Genomic DNA, 20,828 nt, shown 5'->3' with positions numbered 1-20,828 from the left:
GCCCTTCCAGGTCAATGAATTGCATAGAGCATACCAGTATTCAATGTTGACATCCCACTGGGCACAGACGTCAGTTCAACGTCTAGTTTTGATTTACATTTGGTTGAGTTGTCAGCTAACGTGAATTCAACGTGAAATCAACAAAACATTTCACCATGTCATTGGATTTAGGTTAAAAGTTGGGTAAAAAAAATGGATTACTTTTTGTAAATCCAATCAGTTTTCCACATTGATTTTTTGGGTTGAAATGATGTGGAAGCAACATTGATTCAACCAGTTTTTGCACAGTGGGATGACAACTCTAATAGAATATCATTCATAAAAATTATAATAGGTACAGAGGTATGTTTACTTCGCCTGCACATCTTATCCATCACATGATGAATATATATTAAACTGTTGATGCAAATTATATACTGACATATTCCATTACCATAATTAGTATTATGATCAATCCCATCATGAATATCATCACTCTGTCAGCTCTTGGGTTTTGGATGTAATAGTCAGAGGCACTGGTTAATTAATGTTCTGATGATTTTTTTCTCTCCCAGTAAGGGGTTTGAAGGGGTGATATGCATTCTCAGAAGGGCGGTGGGTCAAATCCCAGACGTGTTGCCACGGAGATAAGGTGCTCCCTGCTGCCGTCGGGTCTCGGCCAAGTTGGGCGTCATGACGACCGTATAGTGACAGGCACAGTGACAAGTCCACTGGGATATATCGCGTCAACCTTGAAAAGTGCTTTCCCAACGGGCTCCCCAATCTCAATGTGTACACCAACTTTAGATGGGGTCTTATCATGTACACAATCACTAATCCAAACACTCTCTTCAAACCCCCATATTCCTTTCATCAACCACCTCCACTCCCTGGCTACTCTTATCTCTGGTCTGCATCTCTGTCCGTCTCTATTGAAAAGCATTGGTGACTAGGAGGTAAAAGGTCAAACCATAAAGGATTCATACCTGCTAACACACAGTGGCTGCCAGCTCACGTAAATGTGTTGTTGTGCTTTCCCATCTATTGTTTGAGGTGACAGTGGGAGCAATGAGGCATTCATCTCTTTTTAAAGAGCCAGACGAGAGTACTGTTACTTAAAGTAAAAGTTGTAAATACAGAGAGAGACAGGGTGAGCGACTGTGAGTTCATATGTGAGCCGAGAGACTGCAGCAAAACTTGAGCCATGGTTTGGCATCCCGTTGTGTGGGGTCAAGGCCCTGATCAGACTCCATGTCAGTGTGCCCATTGTCTTCATGGCAGTAGTGTAAGTTATAGGGTCTCCATAGTGATGGGGAGAGGAGACAGGGTGGCGGCAGAACGGCGCTGCTGTGCTGACACAAGCCAGGACTGTACATTGTAATGCATCCAGTCAATGTTATGCTATAAGAGTACATGCCTTTTTCAACACATGAAACACCTAGGCTACTTAAACAGCATTACATAGCCATCAAAGCAGGTTAGTATTTATTTACATCTAATCCTTGTGAACCAGCAACCTGGTTAAAATAGAATGGTAAATTGATGTCGAAAAGCAGTACATATAGTATGTTGTTTTTCTCCCAATGTTGCTGGATGGGCACTGGGCAGCATTTCAACCCATCAAAGTCCAAGAGTTGGAAAAACAACTGAATTGAATACAGGTGAGTAGGTGCAAGGAACAAAAGGTGAACCTAAAGAAATGTAGGCCTATACGTTTTAAGCTTATGCCTGTTCCATAGTGACGTGTTATTGTGAGTAATCTGGATGATATTAATACGAGTGGTTCACACCTGTAAATGTATGAGCCAAGAATCCACCCCAGCCCAAGGTAAGAGTATTTGTATGTGTTGCCCTCCTGTGGACACTACTGGCATGAGGGTGGAGGGAAAAGTAGCTCTGTTATTATAGGAAGGTAGACCGTTATTATAGCTGTCACCTAGCGGACAGGCTCAAACCTTTAGGGCTGGGCTGTATAAAAATCATTGTTTATTAATCAGTAATTATTGTATTATTTTAGATAACTAGTTATATAGTTAATTCATTATTGAAAAACTATATTCAAATTCTTAGCAAATATTGAAATATGCCAGGTTAACATTAGCATTAAAAAAGTCTGACTATTTATTCATCTCTGATGTGTTGGGATACATAGATGGGTGGCAGGTAGTCAGGTAAAAAAAAAAATGATATTTGTTGATGTGCCCTTGAGCAAGGCACTTAACTCGAATTTGCTTCATGGGTGCTGTACTACCAAATATGTCTATAACTAACATAAGATAGACCACAGCCTGTCGTTTCCAATGGAAACAAATTAGTCATAGTGGGCAGAACAAGAACCGAGGGGGGTAGAGCCAACCTATTGGAGCGTTGTAGCATGCATTCCATGCAATAACCCAATTCGCCCTTGCACTCCTTCTAAACAACGCAATTTTTTGAAACTTTGGCAAAGGGTAAAGTCTACTAAACGTAGTCCACTCTGTTCGTAACATATTGTAGTTGTAGTTTTGGGAACAGAAACTGTATTGAGATCAAATGTTTCATCAATGACAACATTTGCAGAATGTCGGCAAAAATCCATCTCTGTTCCATCTTCTCCCACTGCTGGCCACTGGGCATTCCTCTCACTACCATATTTGGTAGTGAGTGGAAATGCTAAGCGGATGCTTCACATTTATACATCCGGTGAAATATCTGGTTCGTTGTTCTATCTGTGGTATTACTATTGCTGCCCTGTGTGCAATAACCCAATTCGCCTTTGCACTCCTTCTAAACAACGCCATTTTACATTTATTTTTGCAAAGGGTAAAGTCTACAAAACTTCGTCCACTCTGTTAATAACAGATTGTAGTTTTGGGAACAGAAAACTGTCTTGAGATCAAACGTTTCATCGATGAGAAAACGTGCAAAATGTCAGCTAAAATCCATCTCGTTCCATCTTCTCCCACTGCGGGCTTCCTTATTTGGTAGTGAGGGGAACCACTAAGCGGATGCTTCACATGTATACATCCGGTGAAATATCTGTCTCATTGTTCTATATGTGGTAACGCATTTTTCTATTTGTGGTTACGAGCAGTAACATGGTGCCGGAAGTGTAAAGCCGGTCTCGATTTTAGTGTCTTTCATTTGCTATTGGTCCATCCCTGAGTAATCTTGTCCAATAGACAGCGTTTTATAGTCTTTCACCGCAGTGTGAGTTCGCGGGAAAATAAGATGGCTAGGTTTTGTAGCTATAGTGTTAATGTGTATAGCAAAATTAATTAACGTATTTTGAAATGTAATATTGGTGAGTTTGTCGTTAGATAACTTGAGTACTGACATATTTAAACTGTTGAGAGTCCCGCTTTCAAACTGACTTGCTAGTTAACGTTATTCGTACCAATTCATTGGTAATCGTAGCTAGCCTGCTTTCGATAGCCAGAATAAGAAATATTTTGTACGGAGACAAAGAGCTAACCTCTCTTGCTTGCTAGCTGTGTAAGGTTTAATACTTGACGTTTGAAAATGAGTATATTTAATTTAGACCGGTTTCGTTTTGACAAGAATAAACCGACATCAAACCAGGACAAATACAGCGGTTCCGTAAGTCCAGAGTCGGAAAAGGAGAATAAACCAGGTATGTTTTGCTTGATGGCAGTAGCCACTAGCCAGCCATAACGTAGCTAACGACGTTAGCTAGCTGCCACCCCTATAACAAAGGTTTTTATAACGAATTGTTCTATCTGTGGCGATAATCTTTGCTGACATTGACTGTTGACATCTACCTTGCTAGCTAGTAACGTTAGGTAGCTAACGTTGGCTGTTTGACAGGTGACAGCCATTGACTTGCTTTGCTTGGTTGCCTTAATAGCTAACAACACTAACTAACTAGCCAGCCAGCTAGCTAGCTTTATCAGTGACTTTCTCTGGGCATCAGCTAACATTAACATTAGCTAGATAGCTAGTTACCGTTAGCCAATTAAACTATGTTTTTGGTGGGGAACTGGTAGTTAAACCTATCAGTCCCTAGACCCCAGCAAAAATCGGCTTTTCATTTATCTGCATATCCAACCCTTATATGTATCCTCACAATGAAATGTTTTACCATTTTATTTTCAGGACAACCAAGGCTACAAGTAGAACACAAAGCCATTGTACATAAACAGTTGCATTCATGAGTTTTATTGACAAATGTCAATAAATAAATAAAAAAAGGTCTGCCAAAGAAAAACCTGAAAGAATTTATATGAATGCTGTAAGTATAAAAATTGTTTGCTCACTGGGAAATGAATATCCAACTAGTCAGTGACAACTGTTTGGAGTTTGTGACAGCAACTATGTGAGCTTATTACAGATATTATAGACACTATGACCTGGGATTTCCTATGATACAGACATTTTTCTTTTTTAAACCCAACCCCGGGCCCCTTCAGTATCTGCTCTTGTCTCACAGACACTGCTATAGCTACCGTTAATCACACAGACTAATGGTTGGTATCTACAGATGCAAATCCAATGGTACAGCCCAGAAGTCTGTAGCTCAAACACAATTATTTAAAAGGGGTTAGAATTCCAAAACACGCCAGCGTTATGGTGGGACTCACTGGGTTAATGACATCTGATTGCTAAACTGTCTTTGCCTATATTTCTGTGGCACATACAGCCCAAGAAACAACAACACCACCTGTATCCAACCAAGAAAAACCTGGGCGAGGAGTAGTATTTGAAGATGTCATCAGTGACTCTGACGATTTGGCAAGTGACTCGAGGAGTGATAAATTAACAAAAAGGGTGATGTAAGTAGAGCTGACTTAAGCTGAAATATCTAGATGTATATTTTCCCCTTGACTTCCTTCAAGGTGTAGCGAATTCCATAAAGTGTAGCCTAACATGCCAGTCTAATCTTGTAGTTCTTTCTCTTTCAGGGAACCTGTCAAGAAATCAGTGAAGGGAGAGGTAAGAGAGATGACTGAGACATCTGATAAGGAAGACAAAATGAACAAGGAGCTGGAAGAGAGACTGGCCAAACTGCAGGAAATCTTCCCTCAAAGAGACAGGAAGGAGCTGCTGGAGGTAATGTCATAATCACTTTTATGTCACAAGCTATAGTATAGTCTCTCAAAGATGGCAGCTGCTCAGTTTCTGTGGATTCACATAGCTATATGTTTAACTTTGCTTTGTTTTTAGGTGATTAAAAGCACAAGCACTTTGGATGGTGCCGTAGCCTCATGCCTGATGTTTGGTGAGAAAGGTATCTTTCATTTACTACCATCATAGACAGCAGGTTGCAGCCTGTTCCTACCGCACCCCCCAATCACAGCTTGACCAGTGTTTTCCATGCTTATGCCATGTCTTCTTCCGCTCATGACAACATAGACTAGACCTCTTTGTAATGATGGTTATAGGCCTTTGTCTGCCATTGGTAAAACATGAAGAAGAAAAAAAGACATCCAAACCAGAACCCTTCTAAAAATGTTTTTTGGGTTTGGTCGTCTGGCGTGTGTATCTCCTCACACATTGACACAATTGTTTGTCCAGTCTCAATGCGAAAGAGGAAACAGGATGGATCCAGCAGTTCCCAAGACAGCGACGTGATTCAGCAGCCCAGTAAGAAGAGGAGACCGTCTCTGGTAAGAGTGGGACTAGCAACCAAACAGGCAGAAACTGGGAGGGACTAACCTGAACTTGACCATTAAGAAAGGCGTGTTTTTGTATCAAAACATTTTGCTACGGTGCGCACTAATGAAAACACCCCAGGCAGGCATTGTGCTGTTGCGTGTTCTCGGCGGTATTAACCTTCACTGCGGTCTGATCCTCCAGACTGAAGACTCTGAGGAGGAAGCAGAGCCCAGCTGGGAGAGGCGGGAGGCCATGGTCAGGAAACTGCAGAGGAAGTTCCCCGACCAGGATAAGGAGGTGAGGGGGACTGTCGTCGGACATTGCCACGGCAACCACACACACACACCTCGGTAGGGACATGATCATGACACTCCAGGTGAGAGAACCCAAATCTTAATGAAGAGTGTTTTATTCTGCCCCCGTCTGTCACTCTATAGGAACTCCGGTCTGTGCTCCAGGAACATGAGTGGAAAGTGGATGACGCCCTGGAGGTGCTGCGCATGTTCTCGGACCCAGGTGAGATGACACTGTCCTCACCCAGTTGAAACATCACTGATAATATGCTGCTACAACCACTATATACTATATTTATTTGTACTGTACTCATTATATTCATCAATGTGCCATTTTTACTGATTCTTCCGCTGAAGATGAAGACTCCAGTGCCTCTGAAGTACGCAGCTCCCCTGAAGTCAAGCAAAAGGAACCGAAAGCCAAGAGCAATGCCAAACCAAGCAAAGCAAAGAGTGATGCCAAGCCGAGCAGAGACCGTCGGGTGTCTAAGGATAGCAAGGAGGAGGCCAAGCGAAGCAATGCTTCCGCTCTGAAATGGATGTTCAAGAAACCTGCACCTGAATCTAGACCTGACTCCTCGTCCTCCTCTTGGACTTCTACCAGCCAGAAGCTCTCTAACGGGACCAGCGTGGCTAAGAAGGAGGCGTCGGAGAGGAAGGTGCGCGCCTCCTACGAAAGGGCCAGCAGCTCGGAGGACGAGGACGGGGAGGGGGCCAGCAGCGAGTTTGAGGGCGAGGACGACGAGTTGGATTTTGTGGCGGAGGACGAGGGCACATCCACGCTCAAAGGCCAGATCCTGCTCTTCTTCCAGGAGGCCTCGCTGGATGAGCTGTCCCTCATCGCCGGCTGCTCGTTGAAGAAGGCCCAGAAGATTGTGGAGCGACGGCCCTTTGCTGTTTGGCAGGACCTGGTAAGTAAGCGAAACTTACCCATACGAAAAATGTATGCAAGCCTGACTAAGTCATTTTTTATAAAAGCGTCTGCTAAATGGCATATATCATATATTATGTAAGAGAGCAATCTCGGGTGTGTCACTGCCAGCTGTGTTGCACAGTGAGTCTGCTCCGCCAAAAGGTAAACCCAGCAGGTTAGAACAAGAGAAGTACTCTTTAAACATGGAAACTGCAGGGAGGAATGAAGGGACATGTCTCCACATAGGGCACAACAAGTGTTAGTTGATTTTGAAGAGTGTCAGTGCCTTGAATGGTACGTTCATAGTGTGTGTATGTGTTACTTTCACTGCTGCTGGGATGCGTTACATCCTCCGTTTTTTTAAAGGGAATATATGAGAACTTCAATTATAGAGACACTATATATAGACTATCAAATTTAAAGTGTTGGGTGACGACACAAATCCACCTCTCTCTCTCTCCCCCCCCATTAACTTTAACACTGAAAATAACCATAGTCTATATCTTCTCAATCTAGAAGTGTTAATAGAATATCACAGCTTGGTATCTTTCTGGTCACGCTCCCCTGTAAAAGAAAAAGCGTGGTAGAAAGCTCTAGTTAGATTTTTGGTCCAAAACCCCCCTGCAGCCATCTGGAGCAGCATGGCCTGTTTGGTTTGGTTTGGTTTGGTTTTATTATTTGCTCAATGTGTTTTTCTGTTGGAGACAGCCAGGCATTCTGAGCAGAACACTTTGGCTGTGTCCCAAATGGCACGCTTTTCCCTATATAGTGCACTACCATATGGTTCAGGTGAAAAGTATTGCACTATATAGGGAATAGGGTGCCATTTGGGACACAGCCTTTGCCAGCTGGCTGGCAGGGTTTAGGCCTAGCACTGCCACCCTTTTATCAGTCTCACCGGCCGCTTATCCATTGCAAGGGTGTCATTACGGAGTAAACGACACTCTCACTCCTCCACGTGCTGAATGCAGCCGACGGCTTACTGATGTGTATGGATTTCATGTTGAATAAGAGGTTTATTTAACTTATGCCATGTAGTGGTCCTTTCATATAGGGTACAAATCTATCAAACGTGAGATGTTTCAACATATGAAAAAATGTATGCACTCACTAACTGTAAGTCGCTCTGGATAAGAGCGTCTGCTAAAATGACTAAAATATCAGGACGACTTCGAGCAGTGATCCTTATTCCACTTCTTTAATAACAAAACATGCTCAACTCCATTACTGTGTAATTACAATTCCAGTTGCCAAGTAGGCTAAATTACCATGTAACAACATGCTAATACGATGCAGCAACTAGAATAATACGGTTTCTACACAGGTATACATATTATTATAATTAAAAGTGTGTTACTGAAAATGCATATTTTCCACAAACCCAAATGTCAACATTTTAAGTGTGTTAGTGTTAGGCCTACTATCTTCATTCTCACATGAAATATGTCCATACCATAAACATCAGCAGCCAGGCCCCGTATTCAAGGATTTCTCTGCCATTGAAATCCTTGGGCGGGACGCCTAAGCATTTTTTTTGGATGCTAGATTTTCGGGATTAAAAACGCTTTCTGTATAAACTTAAATGACTAAAACCAGATATAAAGTATGAAGAAAAGATAATGAACCGATATATTTTTTGAATGCAATCTTTGAGAACTAACAATCACCAAAATAAAAGCTAGACAGTCGGGGTGAATAAAGACAACAAATGAATGAATTTAGCAGTATTGGTTTTGTTATTATGTTTAGGCAAAACAACAAAGGATTAGCCATTGCAAAATGCATGGAATTGCAGGAAATTAGTTTTAAAACGGCTAAAGTTTCTATCAGCTCCATGTGTGAAATTGGCTTAAAAATACAGATTTCTCTACACCACCAAGATGGGGGCCTCTTAAATGTTCTCTTTCAGCCTCGCCGGCCCCCTGACATGCCCACCACCTAAGCCCCTTTTTGATCTAGAAAAAACCCTAGTATTCATAAAGCATCTCGGAGTAGGAGTGATCCGTTTTTTTTTTTCTTCTTCATTTTAGAACATAATTAATACGATTACATGGACGGGGGGGAACCTGATCTTAGATCAGCACTCCAAACTGTGAGACACTTTATGAGTATGGACTCTGATGTTTGTGATGGTATCAAGCATGGGAGGGAGGGATACAGTGGGCCTGGCTGGCCACCTGCAGGTGTGTTACTCGCACACAGCTCCAAACAGGGTCATTAGACATACTATGTTGTCCATCCACTCTGCCCAGAGTCGGTGAAAAACGTGCTTTGGTGATGAAATTTCACTTCCTAATGTTATAAAATACATTTGACCAAGACAAATGTGATTATTCATGTTCTGAGTCGTTCAGTGGGGTCTTTCCATAACATTTCATTAACAGTATAGTTAAAAGGTCTGATTTCGTAACCTAAATCATCCGATAATAAACACAGAGCACTGACCAAGCAGTGCTGCTTTCTCGCAGAAACTTTTGAGGATTTTACAGGTTGTGGTCGTCGTCGTTAGTTATTTCTGCGAATCGCAAAAAGCTAAATTAGCATGACGAGCTGAATTAAATGTAAAAGGCATTGAAAATGAGAAGCTTGCGTTACGCTCAGTGCTCCGTTGACGTTTCACAGAGATACGCTTGTTTTTGTGAGAAATCTTAGAAAAATAACAGGTATTTTGCATTAATATGAAAAGTGTATGCTAAAATATGAAAATACTACGTCACGTCTCAAAATCGATATCTATCTTACCTCTATTGTTTTATGTCCTCGAGAAGAAGGATTACGAGTTCATCGGGAAAGTGACCATGTCAGGTAGCCTTCATTCTTGCACAGCATCCAGCTTAGCTGACGCGATGCTGTGCAGTTTTCTTTATTTTTTACCACTTCCTTTCTTCTTCTCTGACCTCCATTGATTTAGTCACCCTAATTTTGGCCATTCCTCAAGGGTAAAAACTCCAATCACTTTTGAACGGATTATGATAGGCATGAGGTTTGGACCGTTTACTTTCTTAAATGATTGTCTACAGTCGTGGTCAAAAGTTTTGAGAATGACATAAATACTCATTTTCACAAAGTCTGCTGCATCTGTGTTGATGGCAATTTGCATATACTCCAGAATGTCATGAAGAGTGATCAGATGAATTGCAATTAATTGCAAAGTCCCTCTTTGCCATGAAAATGGCTGGAAGCTTTAAAAGGAGGGTGGTGCTTGAAATCATTGTTCTTCCTCAGTTAACCATGGTTACCTGCAAGGAAACACGTGCCGTCATCATTGCTTTGCACAAAAAGGGCTTCACAGGCAAGGATATTGCTGCTAGTAAGATTGCACCTAAATCAACCATTTATCGGATCATCAAAAACTTCAAGGAGAGAGGTTCAATTGTTGTGAAGAAGGCGTCAGGGCGCCCAAGAAAGTCCAGCAAGCGCCAGGACTGTCTTCTAAAGTTGATTCAGCTGCGGGATTGGGGCACCACTAGTGCAGAGCTTGCTCAAGAATGGCAGCAGGCAGGTGTGAGTGCATCTGCATGCACAGTGAGGCGAAGACTTTTGGAGGATGGCCTGGTGTCAGTCCTGTGTCATGCCAACAGTAAAGCATCCTGAGACCATTCATGTGTGGGGTTGCTTCTCAGCCAAGGGTGTGGGCTCACTGACAATTTTGCCTAAGAACACAGGCATGAATAAAGAATGGTACCAACACATCCTCCGAGAGCAACTTCTCCCAACCATCCAAGAACAGTTTGGTGACGACCAATGCCTTTTCCAGCATGATGGAGCACCTTGCCATAAGGCAAAAGTGAAAACTAAGTTGCTCGGGGAACAAAACATCGAAATTTGGGGTCCATGGCCAGGAAACTCCCCAGACCTTAATCCCATTTGAGAATTTGTGGTCGATCCTCAAGAGGCGGGTGGACAAACAAAAACCCACAAATTCTGACAAACTCCAAGCATTGATTATGCAAGAATGGGCTGTCATCAGTCAGGATGTGGCCCAGAAGTTAATTGACAGCATGCCAGGGCGGATTGCAGAGGTCTTGAAAAAGAAGGGTCAACACTGCAAATATTGACTCTTTGCATAAACTTAATGTAATTGTCAATAAAAGCCTTTGACACTTATGGAATGCTTGTAATTATACTTCAGTATATCAAAATAACATCTGACATAAATATCTCATAACACTGACGCAGCGAACTTTGTGAAGACCAATACTTGTCATTCTCAACTTTTGACCACGACTGTACACAATTAACATATTATTACCCATTGGTCAAAATATGCGTTTTCAATTGGACACGTTGATATGCTCTTATGAAGTGAAAAGCCACTAAGTTCTTTTTAACTTGGAAAAGCTCCACCACCACCAGGTTGATTGTGGCGTGAATTCAGTTGGCCCACTGTACGATAGTCCTCAACCATGACATAGCCACTTATATATTAATCATGGTTTGGCTTTGTTGTGGAACAATACAATTGCCTGACTATCATGTCAGAAGAAAAAGATAAGAGCGATTGACTGGTTGTTGACACTTCTTTGTGTGCCTCTGCCTCTGTCTGTCTCGCTGTGTGTCCGTTTCTCAGAAGGAGGTGTTCCACAAAGAGAACGGCCTGTCTGCAGAGCTGCTCCTGGGCTGCAGGGTGGTGCTCAGAGAGAGAGCCGTGGTCCAGGGCCTCATGTCCAAGTGCCAGACCATCTCGGGCAAGATGGTAAAGGGAGTCACCCAGGTCATAGACAAGGGCATGGGCTCCGTGACCCAGCCCTCGGTTCTCAACAGAAAGTAAGTGAGCTCAACTTCCACTGCTGTCCTGATTTCATAGACAATTACATCTAATCTACTATAGGCCGTGTCCCAAATAGCATCCTGTTCCCTATATCGTGCACTACTTTTGACCAGGGCCATATGGGGTCCTGGTCAAAAGTAGTGCGCTAAATAGACTAGGATAGGGTTCCATTTGGGACACATACATTTATATTCAGACTGGGAGAACAACTCCTCATTGTTGTAACTAACAGATAAATCCAAATGCTAAGTAAATGCCATAGTAATCCAGTTATCCATTTACCATGGCATAATGGATGTATTCTGAAAACGATTAACCCCACGTCTGATATGATTTGTCTAAAAGTAATACAATAATAAACATTTTGTTAACCCCATTAAACAACCATGTATCACATCACATATAAATATGTTGTTATGCTACACGTATCACATACTGGATGTCTTGTTTTTGCCTTTAAATGTCTTGTTTGTCATTGAAGGTCTTGTATTATGATTGGTTTGTCTGTACATTTCTTGCATTGTGATTGGTTGCCATGCAGGTTGCAGTTGAAACCCTACCAGCTGATTGGGCTGAAGTGGCTTCTCCTGCTGCACCAACACAAGCTGAGTGGAATCCTGGCTGACGAGATGGTGAGATGGTTTACCCCTTAAGCCTTGTTCACACTGCAGGCCTTAATGCTCAAATATATATTTTTATTTTTTTCAACTCCGTTTTTGACTACTGACTGTACAAACAGCAAGTTACAAGTGACCAAATCGGATTTGTGTGTGTTCAGACAGCAGTGATTTGCTGACAAGGCTACACTAGTTGTCATAGTAATGACGGGTGTGTGTGCAGTGGTGTAGGCTGATTGGTGGTGGTGCTTGTGCTTCCTATCACTTAGAAGTTATGTAGCAAGCGAAGGTGACCAATGCCTGCCATGGACATTTCCCAGTTGCTTTGCATGTTCAAAAGCATAGGGTAAGAACACTTTTAAAGCCTCAAAGGATCCATCTTTCAAAACAAGTCCATTTTGGCTAGCCACAGCAGTCAACTAGCTAGCTAGGGAGCTGTTTAGCTTTCTAACACTTTCACAAATCTGTTTGTAAACAATTAACAAGCTAGATAGATAGCACATGTTCTTGTCAAACTGTCAACAGAGTAGCTAGAGAGTAACAAGATTTGCCAAATAAGTCGAAAAACCACATTTTACATTTTAGTCATTTAGCAGATGCTCTTATCCAGAGCGACTTACAGTTAGTGAGTGCATACATTTAAAAAAAAAATCATACTGGCCCCCTGTGGGAATCAAACCCACAACCCTGGCGTTGCGAACGCCATGCTCTACCAACTGAGCTACACGGGACTACCTATGAAGGTGGTTTGAAATATCCGATTCCATGTGCTTTTTGGTTGTTTAGACTGCAGAAAAATAACAGATTCGAATTGGATATGCAAATCAATAGGATTTGAGTCACTTCAAACTGCCAATGTGAACATTGCTTTAGAGAATACAGTAGATGCGTCCCAAATGGCACCCTATTCCTTATACACTGAGTGTACAAAACATTAGGAACACCTGCTCTTTCCATGACATAGACTGACCAGGTGAATCCAGGCGAAAGCTATGATCCCTTATTGATGTCACTTGTTAAATCCACTTCAATCAGTGTAGATGAAGGGGAGGAGACAGGATAAAGAAGGATTTTTAAGCCTTGAGACAATTAAGACATGCATTGTGTATGTGTGCCATTCAGAGGGTGAAGGGACAAGACAAAAGATTTAAGTGCCTTTGAACGGGGTATGGTAGTAGGTGCCAGGCGCACCGGTTTGAGTGTCAAACTGCAACGCTGCTGGCTTTTTCACGCTCAACAGTTTCCCGTGTGTATCAAGAATGGTCCACCACCCAAAGGACATCCAGCCAACTTGACACAACTGTGGGAAGCATTGGAGTCAACATGGGCCAGCATCCCTGTGGAAAGCATTCGACACCTTGTAGAGTCCATGCCCCAACGAATTGAGGCGGTTCTGAGGGCAAAAAGGGGGCAACTCAATATTAGGAAGGTGTTCCTAATGTTTTGTACACTCAGTGTATAGTGCACTACTTTTGACCAGGCCCATAGCGAATAGGGTGCCATTTGGGTCTGACCCACATATAGTATATGATGTTTTTTTATTCTGTGGATTTCCCCCTCCCTGTATTCTAGAACTGTTACCAACAGAAAACATATAATATACTGTGGCAAGATGGTGTAGAAAAGCCTCAACAGGGGTGTATTCACTAGAAAGCAAACGGCCTGAAACGGGGCGGGACTAACCTGAACTTTATCCAATAAGAAACCATTGTTTTTGTTGCACAACATTTTCCGTTGCAAAACTGTTTGCTACAGTCTGCACTAATGAATACATCACAGATTTAGATTTGAGTAATATTGTCTGTGGGTGTAGCACCTGCAGGTGAATACACACAGACAGAGAGAACTAAAGGAATGGGTGAGAAATAGTTATTTTAACATTCAAAAGGGAAAGGGGGTGCCTTGTTTAGTTTAAATCAGAGTTTGGAACTTTTTCTGTTCTGTTCGCTGAACCGGTTGCAACCCCTGGTTAAATAGTGTTAGATTGTCAGTATGTGATTGAAGTCCTGATATGAAACCTGGGGCTCCGTGATGCTGTTTTAGACTGATACTTTGAAGTGCAGATGTTGATCCTCTATCATTCTTTCTCACGCTCTAGATCTCTCTTAAATCTTTATTTTTTTCTATCTTTCTTTCTTCTACCCAACAGGGTTTGGGAAAGACCATCCAGGCCATAGCCTTCCTGGCCAGACTGTACCAGGACGGCATCGACGGCCCCCACCTCATCACTGTGCCCTCCTCCACCCTTGGTAAGGGCTCTACTCACGTCATGCCAGTCACATTATAACCACTTTAAGCCTGTTTATAACCACTAATAGAACACATGACATAAGCAAATGATTAGTGTATTATTGGCATGTTTCTGTTTTGTGAAAAACTTGTTTGACCATTTCACTTTAAAAACGACCGTTGCCCTTTTATAATATCTGTCATGTTTGGCATAATGTTTTGTTTAGGCTGAGTAAATTGGACTGGATTGAATTGACCTGTGTTCTCTTTTCTACAGATAACTGGGTTCGTGAGCTAAAGCTGTGGTGCCCTAGTCTCAAGGTGTTAGTCTATTACGGTGAGTGGCTCTCTCCCTCCAGGATAATGTGGTAGATTGTTAGCTGTGAGTCTAAGCCGGGTTGTATTCCCTAGGAAGAAAATGGGCCGAAGCTGGGAGGGACTAACCTGAACTTCTCCAAAAAGAAAGGCTCTTTTCGTGCAAAACGTTTTCCGTAGCAATACTGTGTGCACTAATGAACACTAGGGCTGGGAATTGCCAGGGGACCTCACAATATGATATTATCACGACACTTAGGTGCCAATACGATACGTATTGCGTTTCTCACGATTCTATATGGGGCGGCAGGTAGCTTAGTGGGTAAGAGCGTTGTGAAACTCGCTGGTTCTAACGACTAGGTGAAAAATCTGTCGATGTGCCCTAAGCAAGGCACTTAACCCTAATTGCTCGAGCTCTGGAAAGAGTCTGCTAAATGACTAAAATGTAAATGTAAAATATTGCGATTCGATACGGTGATTTTATTGCGATTCGATGTTCCAAACATATTGCTCACCATATGTCTGCTGCAGAGAGACCGAGAGCCATGAGAAAATGAGTTTTGATCAGTCATGGAAATAAAATGGCTGAAAACAAATTGACTCCCTATTTCAAGGAAGATGGAGAACTAGCTATGAAGGAAAAATACAGGTGTTTTGTTGCAGGTACAACCAACTAGCGCAAAAATAATATTGTCAAGATGATACGATACAATATATCGTAAAAAATAATATCCCGATATGTAACTGTATAGATGTTTTGCCCCCCATCACGAATGAATACACCCCCTGATGATGTGTAAACCCTGTTGAATGTTCAGGCTCCGTGGAGGACCGGCGGTACCTGCGACATGACATCCTCAGCAATCAGGTGGACTTCAACGTCATCGTGTCCACGTGAGTACACACGCACGCACAATATTGTCCAATAGGTTTCAGTCTATTGGTGGAACCACAATGAGCTCTAGTGGAAGGGAAGAGCATTGCGTCCTCTGTACTCTGTCTTAACAGCTGCTCCGGGTTGAAGTTTCCACCAGGTACAGATCTAGGATCAGCTTCCCCTCCCCCAATCCTAACCTTAACCATTGGGTGGGGGAATGCAAAACTGGCCCCAGATCAGCGCCTTGGGGCAACTTCACCCTACAACCTTGCAGCTGTGGGGTACGTGTCTGTCTGAACCAGAAAAGCACTTTGTAATGCATTAATGAATGATATTAATGAGCATTCAACGGTATATGAGGCAGCCATAAGGGAAATGAAGGCACTGCTGAGTCTCCTGAGCTACGTCTCCAAACCTGTGTGTTGACAACACGATGAGTCAATTAAATACGTACCAGGAATTCACTGGAACTAAAAGGCCTTGCATCTTAAATGTGCTCAAGCATTCCCTAGTGTGTGTGTGTGTGTGTGTGTGTGCTTGCACATTCATAGGTCTACATACGGAATGAAAGTTAAACTATAAATGCTCATGTTTGTGTGTAATTTCTCTCTACACAGCTACAATCTGACCATCGGCAACGACAGCGACCGCAGTCTCTTCCGCAAGCTCAAGCTCAAGTACGCCGTGTTCGACGAGGGCCACATGTTGAAGAACATGAACTCCCTCCGCTACCGCCACCTCATGGCCATCAATGTTAGTTCACGGCACACCGCCTCACACTTCCCCATTGACAAGTAGTAGAAGCAGTTGTAGTGTGCAATAGAGTTGACGTCCCAGTGTCTCCTCTGTCTCTCTGTTTGTCTGTCTCTGTCTGAATCTCTCTGACTTCCTGAATCTGTCTGCCTGGGCTCCGTCTCGCTGTCTGTGTCCCTGACTCCCTGTCTCTGTCTGTCCATGTGTCACCCTGTCCCTCTCCCTGATTGCCTGTCTGACTACCTGTCTCTGTGTCCCCAGGCTGAGCACCGGCTGCTCCTGACCGGCACCCCTCTGCAGAATAACCTGCTGGAGCTGATGTCGCTGCTCAACTTTATCATGCCCTCCATGTTCTCCAGTAGCACCACGCAGATAGCCAAGATGTTCTCCATGGTAAGGTCAAGGGTCAGGTTTAGGGTGGAACTATTCTGATCCTAGATCAGCACTCCAACTCTGAGACACTTTGTGAATACAGACCCTGGTCCCACTCCCCTCATGTTAAGTGGGACTCTTACAGTAGGATGTGTGTTTTGATAATGTTTGTGTTGAATTGTTGTGTGGTAGAAATCCCACGAGGAACAGAGTCATTTTGAGAGGGACCGCATCGCCCAGGCTAAACTCATCATGAAACCTTTCATCCTCAGACGAGTTAAGTGCGAGGTAAGGACTCTCCCAAAGTGACTGATTACACTGAGAAATACTGGATGGTTCACAATGTTAAATTTAAAGTATGTGTGTGTGGGGGGGGGCGTGCGTGTGTGTGTGTGTGTGTGTGTGTGTGTGTGCGCTCGTGTTCGTATGCACTCGTTTGTGTGTCTGTCTCTCAGGTTCTTAAGCAGCTGCCAGCTAAGGAGGAGAAGCTGGAATTCTGCACCATGAGCGAGAAGCAGCAGCAACTTTACCAGAACATGGTGGTCAAGCTCAAGAAGTCTGCCATCGGAGAGAGTATGTACTGCACTGAACTTTAGTGTAGATCCAGGGTGAAGTTTCCCCTAAATGCGCATCTAGGATCAGCTTTCCCTCTCCCAATCCTAATATTAGCCATTAGTGGAGGAAATGCTAAACTGACCCAAGATCAGGTTCTAGGGGAATCTTCACCATACTCAGTGTAGTGTTACAGCAGTGACGTGACAGACGGGTGGTGCATAGCTGGCACAATGTGATGGCTGATAAGCTAACTGGGCATCTCACGATGATAAGCACGGGGTGGCTGTGCAGAAGCTTGTTTGTGTGATCGGCATCTTCCATCCTGTGCCCTAATTTCAACTAAACTGTTATCTCTCTCCTTCGCTCTTGCTCTCTCGCACCCTCAACCACTCGCTCACATTCTCTCCATCTCTGTGTAGAGAAAGAGCTATGCAACGTGATGATGCAGTTGAGGAAGATGGCCAACCACCCTCTGCTCCACCGGCAGTACTACACCACAGAGCGACTCAAGGCCATGAGTCACCTCATGCTCAAGGTTGCTGCTTTATTGGCCATTTTGTGTCTGTTCTAGTTTATTCTGTAAATGTATATAAATCAAATAAAAGTCAATCTCCTACGAAACTATGTTACCACCCTTATCTCCTCTCTTCTGTTGTCTTGTCTCTGTCTCTCTCTGTTTGTTCGTTGTTGTCTCTGTGTCTCTCTGTCTCTCTCTGTCTGTTCTCTGTTTCTCTGTTTTTTCTCTCTCTCTCTCTCTCTCTCTCTCTCTCTCTCTCTCTCTCATTGTTGATCTATTTATCTCGTCTCTCGCTCTCTTCCTTGTCTGTCTCTCTCTCAATATGTATATATTTATTTATCCCCCTCCCCCTAGGAGCCGACCCATTTTGACGCGGACCCGGTGCTGATCCAGGAGGACATGGCGGCGATGTCGGACTTTGAGCTTCACCGGCTGTGCCAGCAGTACTCGTCCCTGCACAAATACCAGCTGGACAAAGACCTACTGCTGGACTCTGGGAAGTTCCACCTGCTCCAGACGCTACTGGCCACACTCAAGACCAAGGTAAGGAGAGCGAGAGAGACTATTATTTATTTTATTACTCTGTGATTGTTTGTGTTTTGGGTGTATTTCCTGACTCTTTCTTGGGTTTTGCCTCGGGCCTGTTCTGGAGGATGTCAATTGTAGTATGGTGTAGAATCGGGTTATCTCAAGTCATTATATTTATATCTGCCATGTTCAGATCGTTTCAGGGGTGTGTTCATTAGTGCACACAGTAGCAAAACATTTTGCATTGAAAACAAGTGTATCTTATTTGACAAGTTCAGGTTAGTCCCACTTGTTTTGTCCCGTTTACCTCCGTTTGGTTCCTTGTGAATACATCCCTGATATGTGATGTGGCTGTGCTGTGCTCTGCTCTCTCGGCAGGGAGACCGGGTGGTACTCTTCAGTCAGTTCACCATGATGCTGGACATTGTGGAGATTCTGCTCAAACACCTGGGCCACCGCTATGTCAGACTGGATGGCTCCACACCCATAGCAGACAGGTGAGCTCCAGTTGAATTCAACCTAGTGGGTTCTTTCTAACATAATTGTGTGCAGTATTTTGCCATAGGAAGTGGAACTGGGGGCATAGTACATATAAAACAAAAAGCTGTTCACTGGCATATCTCTGAGATCATTGGTAGGGTTGTATCTCACTACTAGTAGTGAATCTCCTACTTCTAGAGTGTGTAGAGAAAATGCACGGAGCCATTGTAATCTGTTTGTTTGGTGCAGGATCGTGCTGATTGACGACTACAACATGGACCCGGAAATCTTTGTGTTCCTGCTGTCGACGCGGGCGGGCGGCCTAGGCATCAACCTGACCTCGGCCAACGTGGTCATCATGCACGACATCGATTGCAACCCCTACAACGACAAGCAGGCAGAGGACCGCTGCCACAGATTGGGCCAGACTAGGTGAGACCGACAGGGGAGGGGCCAGACCAGGTAAGACAGAGAGGAAGGGGACCAGACCAGGTGAGACCGACTGGAGGGTGGGGGCTAGGCTATATTTGGGCGTCAGAGATCTGTAGCTAGAGATGTCTTGCTTACAGAAGTCTCTAGAAGTAGTGACAAGAGTTGCAATGTGATCAGGAAAACCCCTCTGGCCCTAGAGAAGGTACTGTATGAGGACAAAATGGGGGGATCTAGTGATCGTGAGGGAATGGACACTGCTCTCTGAATGACTGAAGGTAATTTCCTTCTGCAGGACTGTCCAGGTGATCAAGCTGATACATAAAGACACCATAGAGGGTGGCATGCTGCAGCTGGGCCAGAAGAAGCTCAAACTGGAGCAGGACATGACCGCTGCCGAGGAGGGTAAGGACCTGGGGGACACACACAGACATTTCAACATCTTTAATTGTAAGAAAGAGGTGCTCAACCCAAAGCTCAGTGTCCATGGCCCCTCTCTTTTTCATGTAATGCATCAGTAACACACATTGAGAACAGGAGTCATCACATGATCGTATGTTGTTGTTGTTTTTTTCGTGCCCAGGTGATGAGGGCACCATGCCTGAGGACATGGCCGCCCTCCTCAAGGCATCGCTGGGCCTGTGAGGGTCCGGGAGCGCCCTCCCTGGAGTTTCATTGGGACTCAGCCTGGAGCGTCCCACCACTGACTGACTGACTGACTGACTGACTGAAACCTGCCACTCACTCTTCCCTCGAGACCTGAGACTGAGACGCATCTGTGCATTTCCAACAGTCTGGATTGGAGATTATATGGATGTGTTGATGGGATTATTGGCCTTTGCTGTCAGTAGCAGAGATGGTGGGTGTCGTCGAAGGTCAGTGGTGACGCTGCTCTGTACAGCACCTGGGTTTGTATTCATCAGGAAGCAAAAGTGCCGAAACGGCGAGGGACTAACCTCAACTTGTCCAATAAATTATTGTTTTCATTGCAAAAGGTTTTCTGTTGCAAATTGTTTTGCACTAATGAATACACCCGTACTCTGCTCTGAAACAATGCCAGGGAGCAGGCTAAAAGTTAGTCACAGCAACTCTGTCCGTGCTGCCTTTCAGGGGTACAATAAAGTCCTGCAGGGGACTACCAGGTGGTGACAGAGCTGCTCTGTTGATGTATTGTTGTGATAATGTGACGTACTGTTGTCAAAGCTGTTACCCGGCTGTTTGTGTTTATGTCCTTGTTGTGACATCAACAGGGTTTGTCGAAACATAAAATAAAGAATTCAATATTTATTTTCTTTTGTTTCGATGGTTTATTTTAAAAGTACATTTATTGTCTCCATTTTGTCAGGTCTGGACCCATATCCACAGTGTCTGAGTCGAAAATTGGTCGTAAGTGCCGAGAATAGACATTTTACTCATCTTATGGGTAAAAATAAAAGCTATGCATGAAGCCTCTTTAGTCATAAGTTATACCTAGTAAACAGATATTTGGGACACCTCATGAGCTGTCTTAACCTGTTAAGCGTTACCAGCAGCTGTCTTGATAATAGAAAAATGCAGCGAGTCAGTGGTTCCTGCACCACATGCAATTACTTTGGAGTTAAAATA

At 43.7% G+C, this 20,828-nt stretch overlaps 1 protein-coding gene and 1 non-coding gene across 4 annotated transcripts; one reads left to right on the top strand and one right to left on the bottom strand.

Moving 5' to 3' along the window:
• Window positions 1-3,069: 3,069 nt before the first annotated feature.
• On the top strand, window positions 3,070-20,510 carry LOC121587507 (SWI/SNF-related matrix-associated actin-dependent regulator of chromatin subfamily A containing DEAD/H box 1A). 3 transcript variants are annotated; one of them, XM_041904500.2, is made up of 24 exons: window positions 3,070-3,592; window positions 4,619-4,751; window positions 4,881-5,028; window positions 5,143-5,206; window positions 5,494-5,585; window positions 5,776-5,871; window positions 6,012-6,090; window positions 6,225-6,778; window positions 11,351-11,547; window positions 12,093-12,183; window positions 14,318-14,417; window positions 14,675-14,734; window positions 15,531-15,606; window positions 15,721-15,870; window positions 16,207-16,342; window positions 16,604-16,735; window positions 16,907-17,002; window positions 17,170-17,287; window positions 17,689-17,804; window positions 18,141-18,329; window positions 18,693-18,811; window positions 19,044-19,226; window positions 19,519-19,628; window positions 19,807-20,510. In XM_041904500.2, the coding sequence occupies exons 1-24, from the start codon at window positions 3,481-3,483 to the stop codon at window positions 19,866-19,868; spliced, it is 3,213 nt and encodes a 1,070-aa protein (XP_041760434.1). In that variant the 5' UTR covers window positions 3,070-3,480; the 3' UTR covers window positions 19,869-20,510. The 3 variants fall into 3 exon arrangements, with proteins under 3 accessions (XP_041760434.1, XP_041760436.1, XP_045082709.1); XM_045226774.1 differs by lacking the exon at window positions 3,070-3,592 and adding an exon at window positions 4,109-4,210; XM_041904502.2 differs by lacking the exon at window positions 15,721-15,870 and having other exon boundaries at window positions 3,071-3,592.
• trnaa-cgc lies at window positions 12,827-12,900 on the bottom strand. The gene has a single exon. It is a non-coding gene; the product is annotated as a tRNA-Ala (tRNA).
• Window positions 20,511-20,828: the final 318 nt, after the last annotated feature.

The sequence above is a fragment of the Coregonus clupeaformis genome, chromosome 18 (genome assembly GCF_020615455.1).
Source record: "Coregonus clupeaformis isolate EN_2021a chromosome 18, ASM2061545v1, whole genome shotgun sequence".
Taxonomy (NCBI): domain Eukaryota; kingdom Metazoa; phylum Chordata; class Actinopteri; order Salmoniformes; family Salmonidae; genus Coregonus; species Coregonus clupeaformis.
The sequence above is the reverse complement of the archived record's forward strand: the minus strand, read 5'-3'. Positions and strand labels throughout refer to the sequence as shown.

Excerpts from the sequence above, each read along its gene's own strand:
- LOC121587507 (XM_041904500.2), top strand. The coding sequence starts at position 3,481 with ATGAGTATATTTAATTTAGACCGGTTTCGTTTTGACAAGAATAAACCG. Across the intron at positions 5,207-5,493 it reads CCTGATGTTTGGTGAGAAAG|TCTCAATGCGAAAGAGGAAA; the intron begins GTATCTTTCATT and ends TTGTTTGTCCAG. Across the intron at positions 6,091-6,224 it reads GCGCATGTTCTCGGACCCAG|ATGAAGACTCCAGTGCCTCT; the intron begins GTGAGATGACAC and ends CTTCCGCTGAAG.